Here is a 24,756-nt window from a genome sequence, read left to right on the forward strand (position 1 = left end):
GCCAGTTTGTATCACTATCAGTGAGGAATTTTACAAGCAAGTTTTCTCAGCAAAAATCTCACCAAAGCAAAAATAATTACAGAACACCCTATTTTTTAACTGTAACTTAGATACATCCCTAAACGTCTTCTACTTATCCGATGTAAATATAGTATTTCAATCTCTCAACCAGTCATTGAACAGTTTGAAGAGACAAGGCCATCTGGTAGATAAGAATCAACTCTGGAGTTGGTCTTTTCCTCTTCACTGATCTCATCCTCCACAGGATCTTCCTACCATATCTGCCTGACGGAGACAGAGAGAGGTGTTATCTTCTCACACAAATGGTCAGACCTAGTCTCTGGTCATTGTCGAGGAGTCGTACACTTTGATCAAAGACGTATGGTAATTAATGAAGGATATTAACAGTATGAAATGTTGTACAAATGCTAAATGAAAATTCTATCACAAGATTGAACTTGCCTTATAACTCTTTATGCATGTCCAATGTTGTGTTGCCCATGTGCCCATCTTGAAAATAATTCATTTGGACTGGAATAGGGATTGTCTGTCGATATACAGTCAACTAATGGGGACAAGAAAATAAGAATGTCAAAAAACAATGTAATAAATGTGCAAAACGCAATCATAGTTTTCATAATTAAGTCTTTTTCTCACCTCTGGGAACTTGATCTTCATATCCATGCTGTCAGCAGACACAGCCACAATTGATGCAGAAACTTCCTGTTTGGCGTTTTTGTCGTTTTTCTGGTAAAACCCGAGATGGAGTGCTGCTCCAGGGATGGATTCTTTAACACTAGAGGATAACAAATTCATTCAAACATTTTCTCGACCATGTCATTTGGAATTGTAGATGATTTGTCAGAGCTATTTAAAGATGTTTAGGCTACATTACCTTTTTCCAAACGCTTTCATATATTCTGGAACATTGGCCCAGTGTATTTTAGCCTTCAGGGTTGGCTTGGATCCAGGCAGGTGAGCAGTGGCAACCTTCATTGCCATTTCATAGGACTGACACTCAACACCCCATCTAAGGTGAATCTGGGACGATGCACAAATGGACACATGAAATTATAGATTTGCCTACTAGCTCGTTATTTCCTTGCTCAAATGCAGCAGCAACATTACCAACTGCACAGTACACACAGACTGCATTATGGGTAGGGGTTGTGCGGGGTTCACCCGAATTGTGTATATGTCACACCATGTTTGTGGCGCCCACCCACAGCAGGTGGTCTGCATGTAGGTACAGTAATGCTGGCGGTACCTACATGCATAATTTTTAAGACATTATTTGATCCAGCGTTTCTCTAGAAACGTTAATTACCATTTAAGAAACATACATAGAATTACTGGTCTCACTGTTGCTTAATTTAGTACAAATCTATGCTACAGTACTTTATCACAGAAACACAAACCCTTACATTTTATAGCCATCATTTGCAAAACATCCTCCTCCTGTTGGGGGTCCCTTTCCCCTAGAGCTGGCACTGCTCAAGTCCCATTCTAATTTGGTCAAATTTGGAACCTTTTCAGATACTGATGTTTCCCAGATCATACGTTGACACCACCATTGATAAGTATATTTCTACAAACCAATTACTGTGTTGCCTCATTTCAGTGTTACCCTCATGTTACCTTGGCTTCTCCATGAGTCTTATCCACATTGGCATCTGTGCACATCATCCAGTTGGCCTCCTCTCCAACCTGTGACACGATGAGCTGAGTGTTGTCCATCTGAGCTGCCGGTGTGTAGTAAACGTCAGCTGCATAACCCTCTGGCTTTGCACTGCCCCCCATGGCCAAGGCCTTCATACTAAACACCGGCTCAGGAGTAGCTTTCCAAACCTGGAGAGAAGGTACAAGAAGGAATGTGGATTCATCTTAACACAGCAAATTCAATCTTATACATATAGTGTATATCTGGATGACTGCCTTCGGCTTGAATGCATTTGTGTGAAGCTATGCTGTTTTGTATGGATGTGTATGGAGTACCTCGGTGGTGATAGGCTTTTCCTGATGAGATCTTCTGCTGCTTGAGGAGTCAGAGGAGAGACTCAGTTGCCTGGTTGCTTCCTGTATAGACGGCAACATGGATGGAAGCAAATTATATACAGTATGAGCCTGACAGCAAAGGTGTGTTAATAATGATGGCACAAGCTGGGTCAAGTACCTTGGAAAGCCTCCTCAGGGTGTCAAGCAGTTTTCGTACGCTACCAGGGTGCTTACTTGGTCCAGCGTTTATCTCAATCCGAATCTTCTCAGCAGGATTGGCTCCCGGCACTGAGTCATGAGAGAGGGCATCTACTGCATTTAGTTATCATTGCATGCCTTGTTTACATGATTCGATACGAATGAGATGTAAGTGATCTATTTTACATGATGCAACATTTGAAATTGGGAACAATTGTTTTCTGTGAACATTTGAAGGTCTTGTGTTAATACCCGGTTGAAGTTTGTATGAGAAGTGACTGTATCCCATGAAGATTGAAAGAGGGTAGTCATCGGCGAAGTGATCTCTCTTCAGCTCAGACTCCACACAGAGAGCTGCCCCATAGATCTTAGCCTCGGCACACGACTTCGATCTTAGTTGATAGATGTCAGATTCCACAATCTATTTCACAGAACAAAAGTATTTACATTCACTAATCTAGTTAGGTTACCCTCCCTGTATCTTCCCAAAAGAGGGTGGTAGTACGGTACCTGTTGCTGTTGTTGTGCAACGTTAGCGTGACTAGTCTCTGGGATCATCGGGGTCATTTTGGCCAAAGCTAGCTCCTCAATGTTTCTAGACACTGCAAATACGTTGGACCTATTTCATAAAATATCAAAGTAGGATCTTTTTAGTTTATATTTACATTTGAGAACACCAGTTTACAGTTGTCATAACAATTTGTGTTGAAGGATGTAACATTGTAAAGTTTACACTACATACGTGGTAGAGAAGAACTCTGTCTCCTTTTTGCAAAAAGGAATATCAAGTTCAAACTTCTTCTGTTTAACATTCAGTTTTGCGGAGAATGTCCATGGCATGGAAACCGAAATTTTACTCTTCATTTCTGTTCCACACTGGAATATGTCTGTGTTGATTCCATGGAAGACAAAAATATCTTTGGCAAATCTGTGGATATAGATTCACAATGGATTCTGTATCAGCTTCCATTCATATTACACTGCATTGGTGATAAGAGGTTTTCTGTTGACTCTAGTCCAACTTTTCCTGTTCCTAAGTTATTCCCAGTGCCAGGACATATATGGTCAGACTCTAGGAAAAGAGGGAAGTACCGCCAATCCTTGAAAAACAATCAAAGGACAGGCTCAGACCCCATCAAGTGTCCTTGTGAACAAAAAAAACAGCTGATTCTAATCGCAAATCACAGGGTGTCCATTCGCACGGGATTAATATTATCAGATGACCTCTGTGTTTGGCTAAATATGGTAGGTAATTTGCGGTGGAATAATTAATGTACAAATCACAAACATGGCAGATTTGCACGGGGTTAAGAACACAGACGACCTCCGTAATAATTACAAATCACCTGAGGTCCCCAGGTAATACTAGTCCCGTGCGAATAGGGCTATACTGTATCGAAACTACTTTACCCAGCAAACCCATCTGTTTCCAGAGAAACATCGGAGGTCAACAGTTGTCCCATTCGCTCCGTCATTGGTGGACTGACTCCAAGCTTTGCTGCATAACAGAGAAAACATAGAGAGAGAGAGAGGGAGAGAGGGAGAGGGAGAGAGAGAGAGAGAGAGAGAGAGAGGGAGAGAGAGATTAATGCGAACATCAAGATTGGCTGATTCCACAGATCCGCCTATAATATCAAGTGCTCACCGTTCACTGTAATGGCTGTCATTTGGCTGAAGTATTTGCTGATTTCGAGTGGTAGACCAAGGGTGGTGGCTTGGATGTAGCGAGTCTCAAATATCAATAAGGGTTTGGTCCAGTGCCATGACCAACCCTTCTGGAGAGTCTCCATGATGGGCCAGGCAAGGCTCTCTTTACCAGCTGAGGGACTGAACGCCTTCATGGAGAGAACAGGGAGGAACATGCTGTCAACAGTCCATGGTCTCATCATTCACAACACCAGCTTGGATAAAGACGTTCTAGTTTTTGAGTTCCTTGGAAGTCTAATGCAACTGCAGAAATCTCACCTTGATGACTTTCTGAACACATTCCTTCTTTATATCAACAAAGAGCCACTCTTGACCAAATGCTTTTGCATAGGCAGACAACAGAGACTTGCTCACGGGCAATTTATCCCAATCTTGTAGCTGAAAATGACATGCTATTTTATTCAGCTGAACAAATACAAGTGAAAATATAGTATGAAAAATAGATATGTATTAAAAGTTAGTCTTGAGCTAACCACACTGAGGATGGTCTCAACGTCACTGGAACTGATAGCTCTTTTCAAGTCATGGTTATTCTCAAACAGTTCTTTGATTCCTTCAGCACGGACACCATACTGTAGGATAAAAACAAATGGCCGGACAGTGTTCTATTTTAACAGTAGCATTAATATATTATGAAATGTACATTGAAATTAGCTTGTGATAATGGTCTACCTCCAACAATTGCAATATTCTGCCAAGGAAATGGAATTTTCCGGTTGCTGTAATGGCTGTTGGGAAGTGGCTTGAGGTGGTTTTCAACAGGAAAACCTCTGTGGCTGTGCCGATGAGGAAGTCGTCTGGATATCAAGGAGACATCAGTCAAGGTCTATCATGTGCCAGTAGGTGAATGAAACTGGCTCTGACCCTAACTTTAAAGCCTTTGTGAAGCTATTATACACCCCTCACTAAGTCTACAGAGAGGCTTGACAAATTTAAAAGAAAACAGCTTGTTAGCATACAGAAATGATCACAGTCCCCTTTCAAGCTGTGTGCCTGTACATGCTCTAGTGTATGCCGGTCATTTGAACCTACCACTAAACCAATCCAGGTGCATAGCTTTACTGTAGTGGAAACTGAGACGACCAAATTTAGGTGCCAGGATTTTCGTTGCGATTTTACAGGCTATTGACCTGTAATAATAATAAAAAAAATCTTAATGCAAAATCGGAAGCATTGAATCAAGCAACTACATCCATTGACACAGATGACTCCTGTGTCCCACCCCCACAGAAATACTGACAGGAAGTGGTTGTCGGGAGTGCTGGATTCGGCAAAGCCCCTCATGAGGGAATAAGCGAAGCTGGCGACTTGGAGGTCGGTTTCTGTCAGGAGGAATGTGGTCACCGTTGACACCAGAGCCAATGGTGGCTTAGCTGTGAACAGGATCTTAGTGGCCAGCATGCGTATCTCTGTGGGAAGCTGCTTCTGAACAAACAGGCTCAGAGCAATGTCCTGGACCTGGAACCACAAACATCAGTCTGATAAGTCAGTCAACAGATGAAAGTGTTTACTCAAACTATTATATACTCTACTGTACAGTACACCAGCTACAACCAGAGTCTGGGTTCTTTCCCATGGATAGTCCAATTGATATTCCCTCAAGTAAGTTACAGTTGAGGGAATTCAAGGGGATGATTCAGCATTAAAAATGGTAATATACTGATTAACTTTTTTATTACTACAATACCATGTGATGGTCACAACAACCAGCATAGCAGAGGGCCTATGTTTCCTTACTCTGGCCGGGTCCCTGACAGCCAGGTGTGCCATGGACTGCACAGCTGCACTCTGCACGGCTGCAGGGAGGTCCACGTGGGTAGCAGCCATGCCAGGGAGGAAGCGGATGATGGTCTTGATGCTAGAGGGGTGGCCTGCGTTCCCCAGGGCCTTCAGGGCTATGAGCATGTCCGCCTCACTGTTCCTCTTCAGACCGTCATTGGCTAGGTCCAACAGGGGCTGTTACAAACAGACATGAACACAGTGTAAACTTCAGCCAGTGGATTCAGTACGTCTGGCCTGTCTGTATCGAGAGAACTGCACGCTATGACAAGGGTCTTCTCAACAACAACAATGATGCATTTTTAAGGAAACCCTAAACCTTAGAACACTGAAAAATAATATAAGTGAAGTTACCTGAACAGCGGTCACAGGGCAAGGGGCAGTGTAGGCACAGTATTTGTTCACCAGTGAACCATAGGCAAGACGCACAGTGTTCCACAGCATAGGGTGGGACTTGCTGAAAGGCATGGAAAGAAACTCCTGCAAAGTGAGAAGATATTGAACACGTCACTTCTGCGGCTTATTAGTACAGGTAAGTAATAAGATCAAGGTATGCATGTTTGCAAGCCCACCTTGGCCATCTCCACTAGCTCTGCTTCTGCAGTCAGGTGATGGAAGGCCACCAGGAGCGTTTGTCCGGCTTCGTTGGCCGACACATCAGCAGCTTTGAATCTGTTCAACAGGAACTTGAGGACTCTTGCATCTGTGATCTCAACAATCATGTCCAAAAACCAGCGCCTGGTCACAGGAAAGGACAGTTAAGATTAAACAATATTTTATTAAACTTAAAGTTCCCCAAAACAAATGCAAAATGAAAATAAATGTAATCTGAGGGGCACCTGTGTTCCGTATTTCCTGAGAACTGTTTCCATAGACCCTCCATGTTATCAAGAGTGATCACACGCAGAAGTTGGACTAGCTCAAAAGTATCCTCACTTGTTGGACTGTCGACGTGATAGATATTTGCTTGGGCCAAACGTTTGATCATCTCTACAATCTGTTGATACCAATGAAGTAGCCATGAAATAATGACAGTATAAATCACGTACAGTATGTTACCATCATGGTCTTCACTGCAGGTAAAACAGTTTGTACACACTGTTTACCTTTGGAATGGGGTCATCCAGCTTCTTTAGAAGAATGGGGATTTGTTCCAGTGCATTTTTAAACTTGTAAACCAGACTCCCTTTGTTCTGCATGGGGCCAACACTAAGGGTTCCTACAGTGTTCATCACCCCCAGTAGTACCAGTTCTTTCCTAATAGAAAGACAGCAAGCAAATCAGATGCAAAGCAGCCATTTTATGTGAGGAAACTGATAGAATAACACTTGTGTAGTTGTCGTACATGGCTTGCAGTTTGGAGCTGCCACCCTTCACGTTGAAGGGAGAGAAGTGTTGTAACTCAAGCGCATGAGCCTTTGTGATCAGACCTCCATCAGCTGTTGGTTGGACATTGTACACATAACTCACTGTTGAAATTATGGACTCGCCTCTCTAGATCAAAGGAGAACACAAATAAAATTGATTATGGGACATATGCCATTACAGTCGAATTATTGCATTTGAGAATCAGTTTGAATTAGATACACAGGACATGGACATATCAGAGGCACACCTCTTTAGATATCTTATCAACAACAGCAAGAGCCATTCCTCTGGAAAGTACTGCCTTCTCACGACAGTTGTTGATGTCAACAGTTTGGGTAATGGCCAACTCTTTTGATCCAGCAACCTCCTGAATGGCATAGGTACTCTGGCACAATCCATGAATGCCAACCTGTTGACAAATACACAAACACAAAGTACACAAGTATTTCTCAGAGACCAGGTAATAATTACCTTGCAAATTTCTAAATGCTGTGAATAAATATTGACTCTGCATTCAGTTCTTGGTGGATTACCTCCTCAAGCTCATAGATTCTCTGCGTGGCCTTGACTGTGACTTGGAAGAATCCAAGGATGCCTCTCACAATGTTGACGATGGTGTCCGAGGTCCCAGCAGATGCATGAATGTCACCAACTCGTCCCTTGACATATTCAAACATGAAAGGCTTGACGAGCTCAGCGGAAATCCGTTTGGTCATCTTAGAGGAGGCGATGAAGGTGCTCTTCCCTGGGATTCCATTGAGTTCTTCGTAACTCAAGTCAGAAACCTTAACATTAGATAATCAGACATTGGCTTAGATAAAATATTTTTCCAAGTCAGTGTGTATCCAAATGCCGTTGATGAAAATGTGTTTTGGCTGTTTGGATAGGTTATCTGTAGAGAGCGTCTTTGGAACATTTACCTTGAGAATGAACGTTTCAGCGGACACACCAATGATCTTAGCCTTGCACGTTATTCTCACACCAGACTCTGGCAGGTTTGGCTTACCACGGCCAATATTCACCATTCCTGCATATTTATACTCATATGTTTTCTTAGGGTTCAAGCCTGGCTCTGTGGAACATCAGGGATATATCAGCAACCATACAGAATAGACTCATGAACATTGACCCATTTTATCTTCATTATCAGAACAACAGAAACACAGAAGATGTAAACTCACCATAGTTTTCACATGCTGAAAATGAAAATTGAAACAAAACAAATTAAATTATATTTCTGATAAATACTTAATATTGATATGTTGTGCTTTATAAACCAAACTTACCGGCCAGGGCCACAAGGAGACAGAGAAGGAGACCCTGCATGGTGAAATCCATGAGTGAGACCCTGTACTTCAAAACATTCCTTTATATACCATCTGTTATTGGCTACGGGACCGCAGCCTGACTCAGCTTTGGCAATAATCTGGGACAGAAAATAAGCTCCAGTCCATGGTGACCAGGAACATGTCACACTGACATGTCAGGGCAGGACAGGACAGGGAATGTAAATAGTGAGATGAAATGGACAAACACAGGGCCTTGATTAAGGGGAGAGGCTACAGATATGATTTTTCCACCTTTAAAGATATCCTCATGCATTTCTACCAGTTTAATCTTCACATTTAGATATATATTTTTTGTATTGCACTTTCTCTTAAAAAAATTGTAGTGTGAATCTACACTAAAGTCACGGAGGTGTTCCTTCGCAAGGAGACATGGAGTCATGAAGTCTTCCATTACAGCTTATTAGCGGGTTCTAGGGCATCAAAAATTGCATTTCCTTGATACTGCGCTCACCTATAGAGTGTATGTGTAATTATGTGTATAACTATAGGCTATTTCATGCTTACCCAACCAAAAAGCTCACGGCACGTGCCTGATATATATATATATATGGGCGAATGACGCAAAGGTGTCCCATGTCATTCACTACAATGCTGAGTGCCCCCTCAAAAAAATTTATTTTTTCATAATCAGTTAATAATAAGTTATATCCATGCTAGACTGGCAGAAATATACCCAGAAAAAAATGACATTATTTTACTTTGAATACCACTATAAAAAAAAAAGAAAAAAAAACACTCAGCATTACACTGACATATATTTAATTGACCCATAAATATATATGACATTTGGAATACTGTATTTCAGGCAAACAAATAGGAATACGATCTTTTTAACTGTGCATTGCAATTACAAAGCGATAACCAAAGGCATTTTCACTACGCAGTTCAGTTCCATGGTGTGTGCTCTTGAGGTGTGAAACAAAAGGCAGCTGAGGGGGGGATGAGTCCTCTAGAGGGAGGACATGTCAAACTGACATGTCAGTGGAGGACATGGATTATGTAAAATGGACAAACACAGGGCCCTTGGTTAAACAAACCCGGCTTTTACTTCAAAATTTCCCCACAATCAATACGTGGAAAATAGAGAAATTATTCAGCAGGTGCCATGCATGCAGTAAACTGTTACACGATTTGCTATAAATCTGTGGAATTTCATGTTTATTTAGGGATAACAACATTAGCCGAATACAGTTTTTTCAATAAACCAATAGCATGGCGATCTCTTTAACTGTGCATTACTATGCAAAGCAATAACTAAAGGCATTTTCACTGTGAAGTTCAATTCCATGGTGTGTGTTGCAGCCGAGAGGCAGTCAGGGGATGAGAGTCCTCTGAACTGAAGGGATGACAGCAGTAGACTAACTATGCCATGGAGCCAACAGGGGAAATCCAATTCCCTAGAGGCAGCGCCAACCTCACCTCCATGCTCCAGTAGAGCTCCTCCTCCCTGCCTCTCAGGCTCCAGCGCTTACTGACAGGCTTGAAAGAGCACAGGCGAAGGCAGCCATTTCAAAAGGGTTGTAGGGGTGGCTGATGACATCAAGCAGCAATCAAACACAGTGAGTTGCTGATCCTACCACCTGCTTCCTGAGCATACTGTTTACTGATTGCAACAGAAGTCAGTCTCCTGGGTGAATTTCTCTCCAGTTTATGTGTCTTATTCAGTCCTCATTTTACACTGATTCTCTGTTGCCTTAGTCCCAATTACTGAGCTTAGATGTAACTACACAGTAGGGCAACTTGAAAATGTTTTTAAATACTTTATTGGAAAAAAGGGGGGAGGGGGGTTGTATGCACTCATAGTTAAAAAAAAAAAAAATGTATGAGTCAATTGCATATAAGATAAAATTGGAAGATCCTCTCACATTGACCTGAAACAAAGGGAAAGTGTTAAGGATGTAGTAGTGTGATGACACTGATTAGTGAACTACACCACCCTGAGGCCAGCGAGAGAACTGTCATGAACTATGGCAATACTTCATCATGGCCTGTAGGTGGCACAATTTGCCTTGTTATGGGACACCATGGCATCCATCGATACTCAATTACATCACATTACAATCATTTAGCAGAGACTTTTATCCAAAGCAACTTACAATAATTGCATTTAACACAACAAGTCAGTGAACTACTACTCAATTCATGTGGGACAGATCATGAGAGAGAAACACATATTTTACTGCTTACAATGTAAACACGGAAGAATGGAAGCAGACTATCCACTGTACATTTTATTTACTTTTTACTTAATAATTTACAAATTAACCATATAAAGTAAAATGCTTCATCAAAACTGCTACGCACAAAAATTCCATTCCATTTGGATTTTAAAGTGAAATTGACAAGCTTTAACACAGTTAAGGGTATCATCATAAACAATAACTGGCCCCTTCTTGCTTAAGACGAGAGAGAATTTTAGTTTGTGAATAGGAAGTCACCCCACTGTAATCTTGCTCAGTCTTCTTTTCATCAGAAACAGCTATGAACGCTAGAACATCAGGTGCTTATGGTACTGTATGTGAAATCATGTGGACATATTCAGTCTTGAATTCAGAACTTTGACAAAGTTTAAGCAGCTGACTAACACAAGTCAAGCACAATACACTACATGCACGCGGCAGCCTTTAAAGAAGGCAATAGCATGATATACGTTGGTGCGTGAAAATGGCCCGTCTATTGAGTAAGTCTGTACTTACGTTTGTTCTGAATGGATATCTCTTATGTTACTGTTTAAAAGAAGCATGTGAGAGAGGATCCTGTAGAGCCAAAAGCCACTGTGCTACTTAGTGAAAACACTGAACACCCTTAGTGAATAGTTGATTGGTTCATCTCAGGCATTCAAAACAACAAGGGACATTTTTGAACAGCCTGTAGTATTCCTCTTGAATCTGGAAATAGGAATATAATGAATGTGGTTAATTTACCTAGAAAGATACCGTACCCTTCAAATCAACGAGAGTCATATTTTAGCTGTGAGGTAAAATACAGGATTGAAACCTTTTGTTTACCTTTCTGGATAAGACACAGAGGAAGATGAAGATGAACATCCCTTGGAAGGCGTTTGCGATGGTGAAGAGATAGGCGGTGAGGGTGGTCTCGTTGAGGATGTAGAGCACGCCGAAGGTCCATGTGGCGCCCAGGACAAACAAGAGGGCGAGGGCACCTCGGGCACAGGACCTGAGCACACGTACATGTCTTTACAGTATCAGTACACCTACTGTACAGGAACAATACAGTAGCAACCTCATTATGTACATATTGTCAAGCTGGGGGGTGGAGGTTTGACCATGTCTTCTCAGCCAACTGGCCTAGGGGTAAAATAATAATAATAATAATAATAAAACACAACGACAACAGAACCACCTCTGACAAGCTGATGCATGTGTTTGGCCCTGAATTCAGCCCCCAAGAAGTCGCTGGTTGGGTAAGGGAGGGAGCACAGAACACACAGGCCTAATAAGGCCATGTTTTGCCAGCTTGATATGGTATGCGAAAGGAGGGGGGTCCAGGCCAGTTTGTGACAGCCCCTTTGTTCTAGAAAGCCCCCATACATAAGTACCCCTGGCTGTTATAGAAGGCCTAGGCCTACTGTGTGGAAAAGCATTACTGGACCTTTTGGGGATGATTTTGAGGACACTTTTTGCATTTATTCTTGGTATTTTACCGTTTTATATTAAAGAAACATTCTCATCTTTTTGATTTCTGCTGAACCAGACAGGTTACTAGAGGGTTAGGAAACACTTTAGCTTGGACTAGTCATTTGAGAAAGAGCACCAGGAGTGTGTAGATTCAAGGTTGAGGGAGTTTGCAAGACTGTAATCTCTGTAAGGAGCACTAGAAGTATTGTGTAAGAGGCCATCACAGAAGTGCATCCAATGTGTTTCAAATACTGTGGGATTTACACTCCACAAATAAAACTAAGATCGGTCCTATTTGGTTTAACATTCATGCTATTATATGGGTAACTGTATTTGATGCCAGGTGGCATTACAGAGATCTTTGTGTTTACGGTACTGTAGCCCCGGAGGAACTAGGACTGAAATAGCAGTCAAGGCAGGGGTGAGGTGCCTGAGGAGGTGCCTGTATCAATTTATTTTATTGCATGTAAATAATAATCCTCTCTAGCAGTGCAGACACCCCCTAGAGTGGGGATAACTGTCAAAACACAGAGGCAGAAACATCTAGCATGGGTAAAGCGTCATTACTGGAATTCCTGGTAATAAATTAGAAAGAGCGACAATGAAGCAACAATATTTACTTTAGAGTCACTTATTCTATAGGGTTTGGATTCCTGTACAAAAGTATCTTGATTCGTGTGAAAAAAATGTTGCGCTCCCACATATAAGTACTACCCAGCTATTTAATGGTGCTCGGTTAAATCCATATAAACGCAGAACCGAATATATCATCAATGGGCAGGTAGAGTGCATTGTGCCTATTAGACTCTTGGGGGACTAGGTTCACTGGTCCGTTGTCCATCAGTGACCACAGGTCGACAATAGTATACAACTGAAGATGTATGAGAATTTCTACCAAGACAATGAATAAATCTTACCTAATGTTTTCATAGTGGCTAATTTCAGGCTTTTTCACAGCAGTATGGCGGTACACCTTGTAGATGATTACTACGAAAGCCAGGAGATTCACCTTAGAGCGGAGAGACACAATAAGTGATAACAGTCAAGATGACGCAGGAGTTGGTCTTTTAAAAAGGTGTACTATTTCATGTAACTACTGTGGGTTTCCAAAGAGCTGTTTTGCACACTTGCAGTGATTGAAGCATGGAAATGTAGATACAGACTTACTAGAATGATCAGGCAAGCAGGCCCGATAAAACTCCAGATGAAGTTATTTTCAGTGCTCAGCCAACACCTTCAGTATGTGCAAAAAAAACACAATTTTACTACATTATGATTGAATTATAAATCCATATTTTACTGAGTAGGAGCATTTCAGCTACTTACACTTTATCGGTTCCATAATACTTGGAGCCGAGTGTTGCTGAAATGGCCACCACCACAGCCGGGCTTCCGTAGCCGAAGATGTAGAAGTTACGATGCAGAAACCCTTTGTTGTAGATGACACCAACCACGATCAGGTACAGATGGATCCCCTCAATGCACATCCAGGCAAAGGCAGCTAAGAAGAAGTAATGGAGGAGGCCAGCGACGATGGAGCAGAACAGCTGAGACAAGATGGAGGACGAGAGGAAGACAGAGGGGAGAAGAAAAAAGGTCTTTGTTGTATGGACAGCCAGACGGGCCATCTATGACATCTTAGAAGACATGGGTGACTGGCTGCATAAGTAATCAAAGACAAACACAATGCATACACACAAAAACACACACATGCATTCACGTACATGCGCATGCACGCACGCACACACACACACACACACACACATTCTCTCTCTCACACACACGTATACATACATATATATAATATATACATATATACTTGCAATCCCTATGTTCATAAATATTTCTCTCATTATTTCATTGAACTTGCAGTTCAATGCAGTGCAGAAGTTGCAGATCTCACTTTGTGGCTGTACATATTGATCCCAACCAGGAAGATGAATTCTGCCATGAAGAGGCTGCAGCAGAGGTTCTTGTGGATGGTGGTTCTGGTGCTCTGGATGTCACTGAAGAACCAGAAGGTGAAGATGCACATGGAGAGACAGATGATGGAGATGACCATCCCAAGCTGCGTGATCCTGCTCAGAACGTTGTAGTGGGCCTCCAGCTGAATAGACGACAACCAAAACAGGTTGTAGGTTTGTTAAAAGGATCCATTTTGTCTTTGATTTACTACAACTCTGTGGATGTGAATGATCCAGGTGGAGCGAGTGAACTTACGTCGGCACGTCCAGATGACATGAGGATGGCAAAGTGTGTGAGGTGGTTACAGGAGCAGGTGGTGGCGGAGCGGTTGACGTGCACCAGCTCACAACCTCGCGTGGCCCAATGGCCTTTCAGGCTGCCGGGGTCGTACTCCCAGAAAGAACACCTGGTCGTGTCCGTTTCCGTGTTGATGGGCTGAAATGAGGAGAGAGGATAATATTAAAGGTCCTATACGTAACGCATGTGCTACAGTACCTGCTGACTGTGAGGGTGAATTCACTCTGCTTGAGGGTTAGTGTTGGAGGGTTTGGGTAAAACCACTCTCCCAAATAAATCCGTAGAATAACACTCTGTGTTGAATCTCAGCACCAGGTGTGGAACCTCCTGTATGGGAGGAGGAACCCTGATTTTGTCCTGTCGCCCCTCCAAAACAGCCACACAAACAGTTTTAATTCGGGATGCACCGATTGCAAAATTCTGGGCCGATGCCGATGTTTAAAATAACATTCAGTCGAGATCACTTTAGTCAAAATTGACCCATTTATTAGCATGCAACAATATATACAGCATATTAATTTTTTACACATATGAATTTTGGCAGTGTGATCTGTTCGGGGGGGGGGGGGGCCCTGCCTTCCACGCATGTGGAAAGCGGCAATCTAGATGTTTCCCCCCTCTGGGCCGGAAGAGGGAACGGCATCTAGCCCCCTGCCTCTATGAGGATCAGAGTGGGCCGCGATCGGGAAGACGCTCGGAGGTAACTCAGCCCACTAAGACCGTCAAAGAGCGCCACAGGGTGACTTTGGTGATATTGCTGTACATCTGGGTTCCTGCACCCTGTCCAATGTTGTACCTCAATGTTATGCACCACGTCCGAAAGCAAATTCCTACTGTTGAAAAACTACAGTGGCAATAAACTCTGATTCTGAAACTACAGTACTATTAGTGACGACTGTAAATGAACCGTACTGTACAGTAGATCTTTCAGTTGTAAGATCATGTTGCTGCCATTACATTATTGAACATATCCAATTCTCATACACAAACTTAAAAACAGGATGTGATTGAGTCAACTCTGAGCATGAATCAGCAGTGAAGATTTAGCCGAAGAGGGCATGAGAAGCAGCCTGGGCACGACCTTTGACCCTTACCACTGTGTGACTGAGCGTGAAGGTCACGTGGTCAAGCTGGTACATGTCAGCAGGTTTGATGGCTGCTGCTATGACCTGTGAGTTGAGAGAGGTCTCTCCTAGGTCATCTGTAACACCAGGGTCAGCGCTGGGTTTCAGGATGCCCCCGACGCTGTCATAGCGAACAAACACGATGGACACACTTCCTGATGGACAGCATAAACAAAAACAACAATAAGTTCATGTTCTTCAGTCCGGATTTGTACCGTATGGGAATGACTTTAACATAAAACACCACAGAGATGAATTGGGAAATAATGTTGAATGTTCAATATAAACACAATTTCTAAAGCATCTCACCATTTTTCCCGTCTTGTCTTTGTTTTGGTATTAAATTGATATGTTCTCCACCCAGGGAGACAGACAGCTTGCTTGTCTTTGTCTGGTGCCCGTCGAAGGTAAACATTTTCACTTCTAAATTTGAAAGAATATGCAAGAGAGTGTAATTTGCATAAAACGCCTTGGATTCCAGTAGGTTTGAGAGATAAATCTTTTTTGCTGAACCTACCCATGTCGCTTGCTTTGATCTCTAGTTTGGTTGTGGTTTTATAGTTCCTGGCGAGGATCAGCGTGTTCTCCTCCACGGTGTGCAGGAGTTTGGTGATGGTGTAGCCCCTGCGCTCATCGGTCATCCTGCTCCAGGCCACCAGCTCATCCTTCTCCACCAGGTTGTTCACCGCATGGACAAATGTCTGTGGAGAAGAATATCAGCTTGTAAATGGACTGCACTTATATAGCGCTTTTCCACCTTAGCGGCACTCAAAGCGCTTTAAAATGGCCTCTCATTCACACACACACACCAATGGCGGCAGCTGCCATGCAAGGTGCTAACCTGCTCATTGGGAGCAATTTGGGGTTAGGTGTCTTGCTCAAGGACACTTCGACATGTGGACAGTCGGAGCTGGGATTTGAACCACTGACCCTTCGATCACTGAACGAGCCGCTCTACCAACTGAGCTACAGCCGCCCCACTCGTGATAGACGAGCTTGTACTCGTAGTATTGGTCCAGATACTGGATATTGATGAGGATTGAGTGGAATGTATATACATGTCACAGCAATGCACTGAAGTTGAGAGGATAAATAAATATGATAGTGGGTGTATAAAAATGTAGTTACAGTGAGAGTTGCATTGGTCACGGAGGGTTTTGTGGTTTGGTTCTTCTGCATCTGGTTCAACAGGGAGGTGGATCGAGACAGGGCCTCCACAAACGAGATGACATCCACGGGGGTCAGTTCTCCCGATGTTTGCCTGTCAATCTCTCTCAACAGGCTCTGAGGCTCTGTAAAGTTGCTCATCTACAAATGGAATACAGAACTTTTATTGAGCTTCATATCTCTGCCTAAAAGATGGTTGAGAGTATAAAAGTGATTATCTTGTAATCTATAGTGAAACCCTTTTTGTTTTATGAATGTTTTTTCTTCTACTAACCCACTCCTAATCAATTGAATATCTGACTGTGCCTTAACTGTATCCGAAATTTGAAGCAAACCGGAAATTGCATTTTATTTTCTGTCTCTAGTAGTTAATGCTTTGCTTTTGTAAGATGAAACCCCCTATTTAGAAAACATTAACACATTCAATCTATTTCTAAAGCAGCACTTTGTGCAGTCTTGACAAATTAGAATTAGAACATATTTGAATATGTTGAGGTGTTTACTTACATACTCAAGTGTTCTGTTGACAGTTTGTGTTATGCATGTGGGTTGGTCATGGCAGTTCTTCCTAGGATGCTCTGGAAAACCACAACGAACAGCACACTGTGTGTTTGATTAACTATCTGAACCAAAGATAAAGGTACTTGTATGCCCACAAAAATATAAATCATTGTGGTGTTTGTATCCAGCCATTTACCTTTACAAGCTATACCCTGCTGTGGATGGAACCGCTTAGCACCTGAGGATGGGAGGTAATCTCTTTGGCAGGTGCAAAAGAAAGAGCCGTTTGTGTTGTGGCAGAGTGAGAATGGTCCACAGATCTGAACGCTACTGCACTCATCCACATCTGGAAGGTCATAGTGAAAGACATTCGATGAGTCATCACAGGCACACCTTTATCTGACGCAACATTCTTCTACCAACATGTATTTTGGTTTAACTGAAATGTTTTGGAAACATGTTACCGGTGCATTCTGTTCCGTCGTTGGGTTGGAACTGGGCCGGTCCGGTCGATCTGTACCCAGACACACAGGTGCAGTAGTAGCTCCCCACTGTGTTGGTACAGCTAGCGTCGGATCCACAGATATTTGTGACATTCTGGCACTCGTTATCATCTGAGGTGGAGAGAAAGAGGAAGGAGAAAATACATATTTAATAAACTCTTTAAATAAAGAACACTTTCAAGTTAACTGTGGTCCCACAAAGCAACTCCCTCTAACAACTCTCCCTCTAGTCATGATACTCCTCATCTCCCTCTAGTCATGATACTCCTCATCTCCCTCTAGTCATGATACTCCTCATCTCCCTCTAGTCATGATACTCCTCAACTCCCTCTAGTCATGATACTCCTCATCTCCCTCTAGTCATGATACTCAACTCCCTCTAGTCATGATACTCCTCATCTCCCTCTAGTCATGATACTCAACTCCCTCTAGTCATGATACTCCTCATCTCCCTCTAGTCATGATACTCATCTCCCTCTAGTCATGATACTCCTCAACTCCCTCTAGTCATGATACTCCTCAACTCCCTCTAGTCATGATACTCAACTCCCTCTAGTCATGATACTCCTCATCTCCCTCTAGTCATGATACTCATCTCCCTCTAGTCATGATACTCATCTCCCTCTAGTCATGATACTCCTCATCTCCCTCTAGTCATGATACTCCTCAACTCCCTCTAGTCATGATACTCAACTCCCTCTAGTCATGATACTCCTCATCTCCCTCTAGTCATGATACTCCTCAACTCCCTCTAGTCATGATACTCCTCAACTCCCTCTAGTCATGATACTCCTCAACTCCCTCTAGTCATGATACTCAACTCCCTCTAGTCATGATACTCCTCATCTCCCTCTAGTCATGATACTCCTCAACTCCCTCTAGTCATGATACTCCTCATCTCCCTCTAGTCATGATACTCCTCATCTCCCTCTAGTCATGATACTCCTCATCTCCCTCTAGCCATGATACTCCTCATCTCCCTCTAGTCATGATACTCCTCATCTCCCTCTAGTCATGATACTCCTCAACTCCCTCTAGTCATGATACTCCTCAACTCCCTCTAGTCATGATACTCCTCATCTCCCTCTAGTCATGATACTCAACTCCCTCTAGTCATGATACTCCTCATCTCCCTCTAGTCATGATACTCCTCATCTCCCTCTAGTCATGATACTCCTCAACTCCCTCTAGTCATGATACTCCTCATCTCCCTCTAGTCATGATACTCCTCATCTCCCTCTAGTCATGATACTCCTCATCTCCCTCTAGTCATGATACTCCTCATCTCCCTCTAGTCATGATACTCAACTCCCTCTAGTCATGATACTCCTCATCTCCCTCTAGTCATGATACTCCTCATCTCCCTCTAGTCATGATACTCCTCATCTCCCTCTAGTCATGATACTCAACTCCCTCTAGTCATGATACTCCTCAACTCCCTCTAGTCATGATACTGTACTCCTCAACTCCCTCTAGTCATGATACTCCTCATCTCTCTCTAGTCATGTTGATATTCCCCAATAACACTCTTGGGTCTTATATGACTGGTTCAAACTGGACATGTCCATGGGTACTGCATACTGCCCTGTAGGTGGTGGCTGACCCAGTGCCCTCTGGGTAGTCAACACACATCCATCGTGCCCCCTTGACTATATAAAACAAGTGGCACACTGAGAGTGAGTTGGAAGTGACTTGATAGGACTTTCTTTCCATTGTTGTGTTGTTCATTTGTACCGATATGACGGACCCCCCCCCCCCCCCCCCCAACACACACACCCCTTCCGCCACTGTACCCTGTGTACGTGTCCGGGAAAGGAAATCCTTTTGTTCCAGCAATGGGAGGTGACAATACTCAGGGGGAAATATGACCGTAACATTCTAGACCTTTGAAACAATAAAACATTTTCATAATGAAAGTTAATAGCCTCCTGATTTCCCAGTTAATGATATATATATATATATATATATATATATATATATGTATATCAACCCTTATAAAAATGGATAAACCCTCATTATCAAAGCAAGAGTGTCTAAGTCTTAAAATGAGACAGTTTCTCATTTTATGTTGTTTTTTTTCTGAGCTGGGTGTGTCGTAGCAGACCTAAGGATCATTCACCTGTGCTGCTTAAGAGATGAAACGTAGCCATACTCCTTAATTGTGCCAAAAAGAAGAAACCCACCATAAAATGACTACTGGACAAATGTATATTAATTCAACATATTATCATTCCCTGGTGTCAAGACTACATGGTTATCTCTGCGTGTCCTACTGTATGTTAATGCTTTAGTGAATAGGCCTACTATAGCCTACTATAAATGCGTTACCACGGGCATGTCCTCAGCTGGCACCAGTTCACCGCGATATTCAACCTGTCTCTTGCCCAGTCTGTCATACCCACATGCTTCAAAGAGTCCATTATTGTCCCCGTACCCAAGAAACCAAGACCAGCCCATCATAATGACTACCGCCCATTAGCACCCACCTCTGTGGTCATTAAGTGCTTCGAGAAGCTTATCAACTACATCTGCCCCCAAATGCCCAACACATTAGACCCTCTACAGTTTGCCTATCGACCCAACAGGTCCGAAGAGGACACCATAGCGCACATCCTCCACACTGCTCTTTCCCGCCTGAACTCGGGGAAGGGGAATTATGTGAGAGCACTGTTCACTGACTATAGTTCAGCTTTCAACAGGTGGATCCTCGACCCCAGGTGGTCAACCTCCCTCACCCTCTACACAGGCTCCCCCCAGGGCTGTGTCCTGCCCCCCACTGCTGTACTCCCTGAACACACACAGGGATGTGCACAGATAGACACGAGGTGGTGCTAGAGCACCTGCCCTTTGCCCTCTGGACAAGGCAAGTGCCCTTTTGAAAGTTACTTTTTTTCTTTTCTTTTTTGCGCATCGCAGCTGGCTGAACTTATTTTAAATCCCCCTCTCTATATATTCCGCCCTTATCATCCAATATCAACTCAATATCATTCAAACCTCACAGGTTCTGAGGAGAGACAGAAGGAGAAAGTAGAAAGCCACGCAATCCTTTTGTGGATTTGGCCCCAAGACCTTCATTCAGGTTTTGTCACTTAAAATTGGTGGAAACAATTTGAGAGTTAAAAAACACAACAACTGTATTTCAGAACCAATCCAAGAGAGTAAAACAAAGAAAGAAAAAAGTCTGTTTTGAAGAACCAATCCAAAGTTTTTAGGGCTTAGGTTTTTCAAGTTTGAAACAATCCAAAGCAGTAGGCAGAGTGTTATAGTGTTGTTAGCGGCTGTTGTCGCTGGCGCTCTAGCGACTATTTCAACCTAGAAATCTCCAGACATTCTGCACTGTATGGACCACAGCTGGCCACATCAAAGAGATTGGGTTTGTCCTCAATTCAGTCAGTAACTGTTTACATTCCTAAAGTGTGATTTACAGTTGGTCCTTGAAATACCGGAACCACCATGATTATGGTCAAATCAGGAAATACAGTATGGAAGTTTCCAGGAATTCAAAATCAGAGTTGCGCAGAAACATAAGAGCAGCAATGTTAGCTGACAAAGTTGATCACTCATGTTATTAAACACCACCACGTGAAAGGAAACTGTTTACATTAATGCAGTGTGATTTACACTTGGTCCTTAAAATACTGAAATACCCATGATTATGATCAAATGAGTAAATACAGTCGCCTATGGAGGTTTCCAGGAAAAACCAGAGTTGCACAGAAACATAACAAGAGTAGCGATATTAACTGACAGACAAATGTAGATCACTATTATAATCACCACCACCTGAAAGGAACATGTTTGTAATGTAGTGTTTTCTCTACGATTATTTAACAAAACAGATTGCTATCTTGAAATTCTTGATCAAAATTCTTAATTAAACAAAAAATGCCAAGTTCAGTTGTATCAAGTTATATCAAATTTAGTTGAAACTACAGTAGATTAAATTGTTAGACTCAAAACACATATTGAAGAGCATACTGTATACTGTGCAAGCCTGAACATCAATGGGATCTGACCATGAACAAACTTTGTATTGTCACACAGTAAGACAGTAATAGCTATAAAACAAGATCTTACCCTTGCATATGTTGATTCCATCACCGGTATATCCATGTTTACAGTAGCAAGCATCATCTGATCCATTCAGGGATTGGCATGTTGCAAGGCGATGGCATGACTTACAAATGTCAGAGAATCTGCATGGATCCATAACACTGTAAAGCCATGCTGTGCAAACACATAAGAACACAATGCAGATCGGTTTACAGTAATATGATGCTTAAGTAGCACAGAAAACATCAAACCGGATCAGCATTTCATCAAGAGTAGGTTTCACTCAATCACATAATAGCATGAGCAAAAACAAAGCTAAAATAATATGGAGCATGCATGTCACATGGTAATCAAAGTAGGAAGCGGTGTGTTGTGTGCCTTATTTTCTCTCATCACAATACTAAATGATAAGCACAGTTGGACATATAAATAGGCAAAAGTTAAAGAAAAATATCTGTGTTTTTATACAGAAACCACAGAATATCTGTGTGTCCATATGAATGTGCGTATGAATACCATAATCAAGAGGTCTACCATGCTTACTGTAGATGACAGAGGAATGGATAAGCTCACTTACCTGTTAAAAGTACAAGTTTCATCGGGGACCTGAGGAAAGACTCCATACGTGCGCTGGGACAGAACTAGTTTTAGTGGGATCTGTGTGGCTGGTGACGTGGTCCGTTTCCTGTTTCCTGTTTCCCTCAACCTGGCCCTTCCTGTCCTGATCCTCAATCAGCTTTCACAAACATGACGCTGGGGACACCACTAGCAGATGACAATGGGTGTCCGAGCAGTGAGAGGAAACATTAACAGCTCTGTGTTCTTCTGTGTACAGCCTCTTGCGGTCTCTCACATGACATCAATTATTATTTAATATTTGAAAGTCATAACTAGCGAGACATGGAGGCACACGAAACAAACTAGCCCTGTTAGTGTCGACGGCCATTTTCTGAACCCCAGTTCCATTGTTCTCAACAGAAAGAATACAAACATCAGCCAAACAAACAACAGAGACTCAGAGAAGGATGACCTTCGCCCTTTCTCACTCTAGCTGGCTCTCCACTGATATCTCTATGAATGTCTCTCTAGTGCTGGTCCCTCAGAAGTATATACTTTCTAACTTAAACAAATAGGCCTACTACCAGAGGGGATTTCCAAAAATTGACGGATGCTTTCAAGCAAATCTATCATAGGAGCAGGTTTGCCTGAGGGTCCTCAGATAGTGTTAAGGTTTGTAAAATATTGATAGATCAGTGGGTATTGATAATTCACACCTTTTTAACAGATGTCCATAGAGAGACCATTGCACAGTTGAGTGGCATGTAGATCTCTCTAGTTGAGTAGCATGTAGATCTCACTAGTTGAGTAGCATGTAGATCTCACTAGTTGAGTAGCATGTAGATCTCACTAGTTGAGTAGCATGTAGATCACACTAGTTGTGTACCATGTAGATCTCTCTAGTTGAGTGGCATGTAGATCTCTCTAGTTGAGTAGCATGTAGATCTCACTAGTTGAGTAGCATGTAGATCTCACTAGTTGAGTAGCATGTAGATCTCACTAGTTGAGTAGCATGTAGATCTCTCTAGTTGAGTAGCATGTAGATCTCTCTAGTTGAGTAGCATGTAGATCTCACTAGTTGAGTAGCATGTAAGTCTCACTAGTTGAGTAGCATGTAGATCTCACTAGTTGAGTAGCATGTAGATCTCTCTAGTTGAGTAGCATGTAGATCTCACTAGTTGAGTAGCATGTAGATCTCACTAGTTGAGTAGCATGTAGATCTCTCTAGTTGAGTAGCATGTAGATCTCTCTAGTTGAGTAGCATGTAGATCTCTCTAGTTGAGTAGCATGTAGATCTCTCTAGTTGAGTAGCATGTAGATCTCACTAGTTGAGTAGCATGTAGATCTCTCTAGTTGAGTAGCATGTAGATCTCACTAGTTGAGTAGCATGTAGATCTCACTAGTTGAGCAGCATGTAGATCTCTCTAGTTGAGTACCATGTAGATCTCACTAGTTGAGTAGCATGTAGATCTCTCTAGTTGAGTAGCATGTAGATCTCACTAGTTGAGCAGCATGTAGATCTCTCTAGTTGAGTACCATGTAGATCTCACTAGTTGAGTAGCATGTAGATCTCACTAGTTGAGTACAGTAGCATGAAGATCTGTAGTTGAGTAGCATGTAGATCTCACTAGTTGAGTAGCATGTAGATCTCACTAGTTGAGTAGCATGTAGATCTCACTAGTTGGGTAGCATGTAGATCTCACTATTTGAGTAGCATGTAGATCTCACTAGTTGGACAGACATATGTATATTCCCCATGTCACTCTTGTCAGCTTATTTCATGAAATTAAAATAATTATGTAGAATTATATATTCATACTGGTTCTGTGTCTTTAAAAACATTGGGAATTGTTTCAGTGTGTGTATTGCAGTAAACCGCCATATCCAGTAGCTGTGCTACTGTTTGTACAATGCTGTTGAAATATTCTTTCAAATATTCATTTGCCATTGTTCACATTTCTATGCTCACCCAGTGCTGTAGATTTACAGCAAACTTCTATGAACAAGGTGTTTGGAAATAGCTCTAAATGAAACAAGGCATTTGGTCTCATGTTTCTATATTGGTCTTTTGAATAAAGCCACGCCTAATATAGAAAACACAACATGCATGCTCCTCAAAATGATTTTCCCTTTACTACTCCTTTAAAGTCGCACAGAAACGGAGCATTTGAGATCATCTAACTTCCGTAGTTTGACGTATTAACGACGCAAACAAGCTATGAGGGTGGGGCATACGTTTAGAGGAATTTGATTGGCACATTGACAAGTGGACGGGTTTTAAGAACTTTAGACAGATTTGATAGAAGGATAGCGTTGATTGACGGGTGGATGTCGTGAGATTATTGGCCTAAAATCGAAGGTACCTGTTGTCGTCATTGCACGTGACCTACCGTTTTCCAGGAAGTAAGAAATGATATACTTTGATATAAGATTACAACAAAATAAAAATTTTTTGCATACATTGTTGAATAGGTGAACACTATGACCAATTATGTGAACCAAAATGGGACAGAATGCTTTTTTAATTTCTGTGCGACACAGTGAAATGGAGCTG

The 24,756-nt window shown here is 42.3% G+C and overlaps 2 protein-coding genes across 2 annotated transcripts; both read right to left on the reverse strand.

Annotated features, from left to right (window-relative positions):
• Positions 1-252: 252 nt before the first annotated feature.
• On the reverse strand, positions 253-8,385 carry vtg3 (vitellogenin 3, phosvitinless; the record flags this gene model as incomplete). Its single annotated transcript, XM_084459245.1, has 25 exons — positions 253-285; positions 658-796; positions 896-1,041; positions 1,639-1,848; positions 2,174-2,283; positions 2,446-2,614; positions 2,704-2,812; positions 2,936-3,121; positions 3,604-3,691; positions 3,839-4,028; positions 4,159-4,278; positions 4,374-4,472; positions 4,573-4,697; positions 4,933-5,030; positions 5,141-5,358; positions 5,638-5,856; positions 6,034-6,159; positions 6,252-6,417; positions 6,519-6,676; positions 6,786-6,936; positions 7,025-7,173; positions 7,295-7,456; positions 7,581-7,832; positions 7,968-8,119; positions 8,334-8,385. The coding sequence occupies 25 exons, from the start codon at positions 8,383-8,385 to the stop codon at positions 253-255; spliced, it is 3,627 nt and encodes a 1,208-aa protein (XP_084315371.1).
• Positions 8,386-10,559: 2,174 nt separating this feature from the next.
• Positions 10,560-22,267, reverse strand: adgrl4 (adhesion G protein-coupled receptor L4; the record flags this gene model as incomplete). Its single annotated transcript, XM_084458960.1, has 16 exons — positions 10,560-11,284; positions 11,405-11,573; positions 12,952-13,043; positions 13,202-13,268; positions 13,361-13,581; positions 13,938-14,141; positions 14,255-14,434; positions 15,391-15,575; positions 15,730-15,843; positions 15,938-16,121; positions 16,549-16,728; positions 17,095-17,165; positions 17,285-17,434; positions 17,553-17,702; positions 21,669-21,818; positions 22,222-22,267. The coding sequence occupies 16 exons, from the start codon at positions 22,265-22,267 to the stop codon at positions 11,222-11,224; spliced, it is 2,226 nt and encodes a 741-aa protein (XP_084315086.1). The 3' UTR covers positions 10,560-11,221.
• Between the last annotated feature and the right edge of the window lie 2,489 nt (positions 22,268-24,756).

Source organism: Borostomias antarcticus (assembly GCF_949987555.1).
Source record: "Borostomias antarcticus genome assembly, chromosome: 26".
NCBI lineage: Eukaryota > Metazoa > Chordata > Actinopteri > Stomiiformes > Stomiidae > Borostomias > Borostomias antarcticus.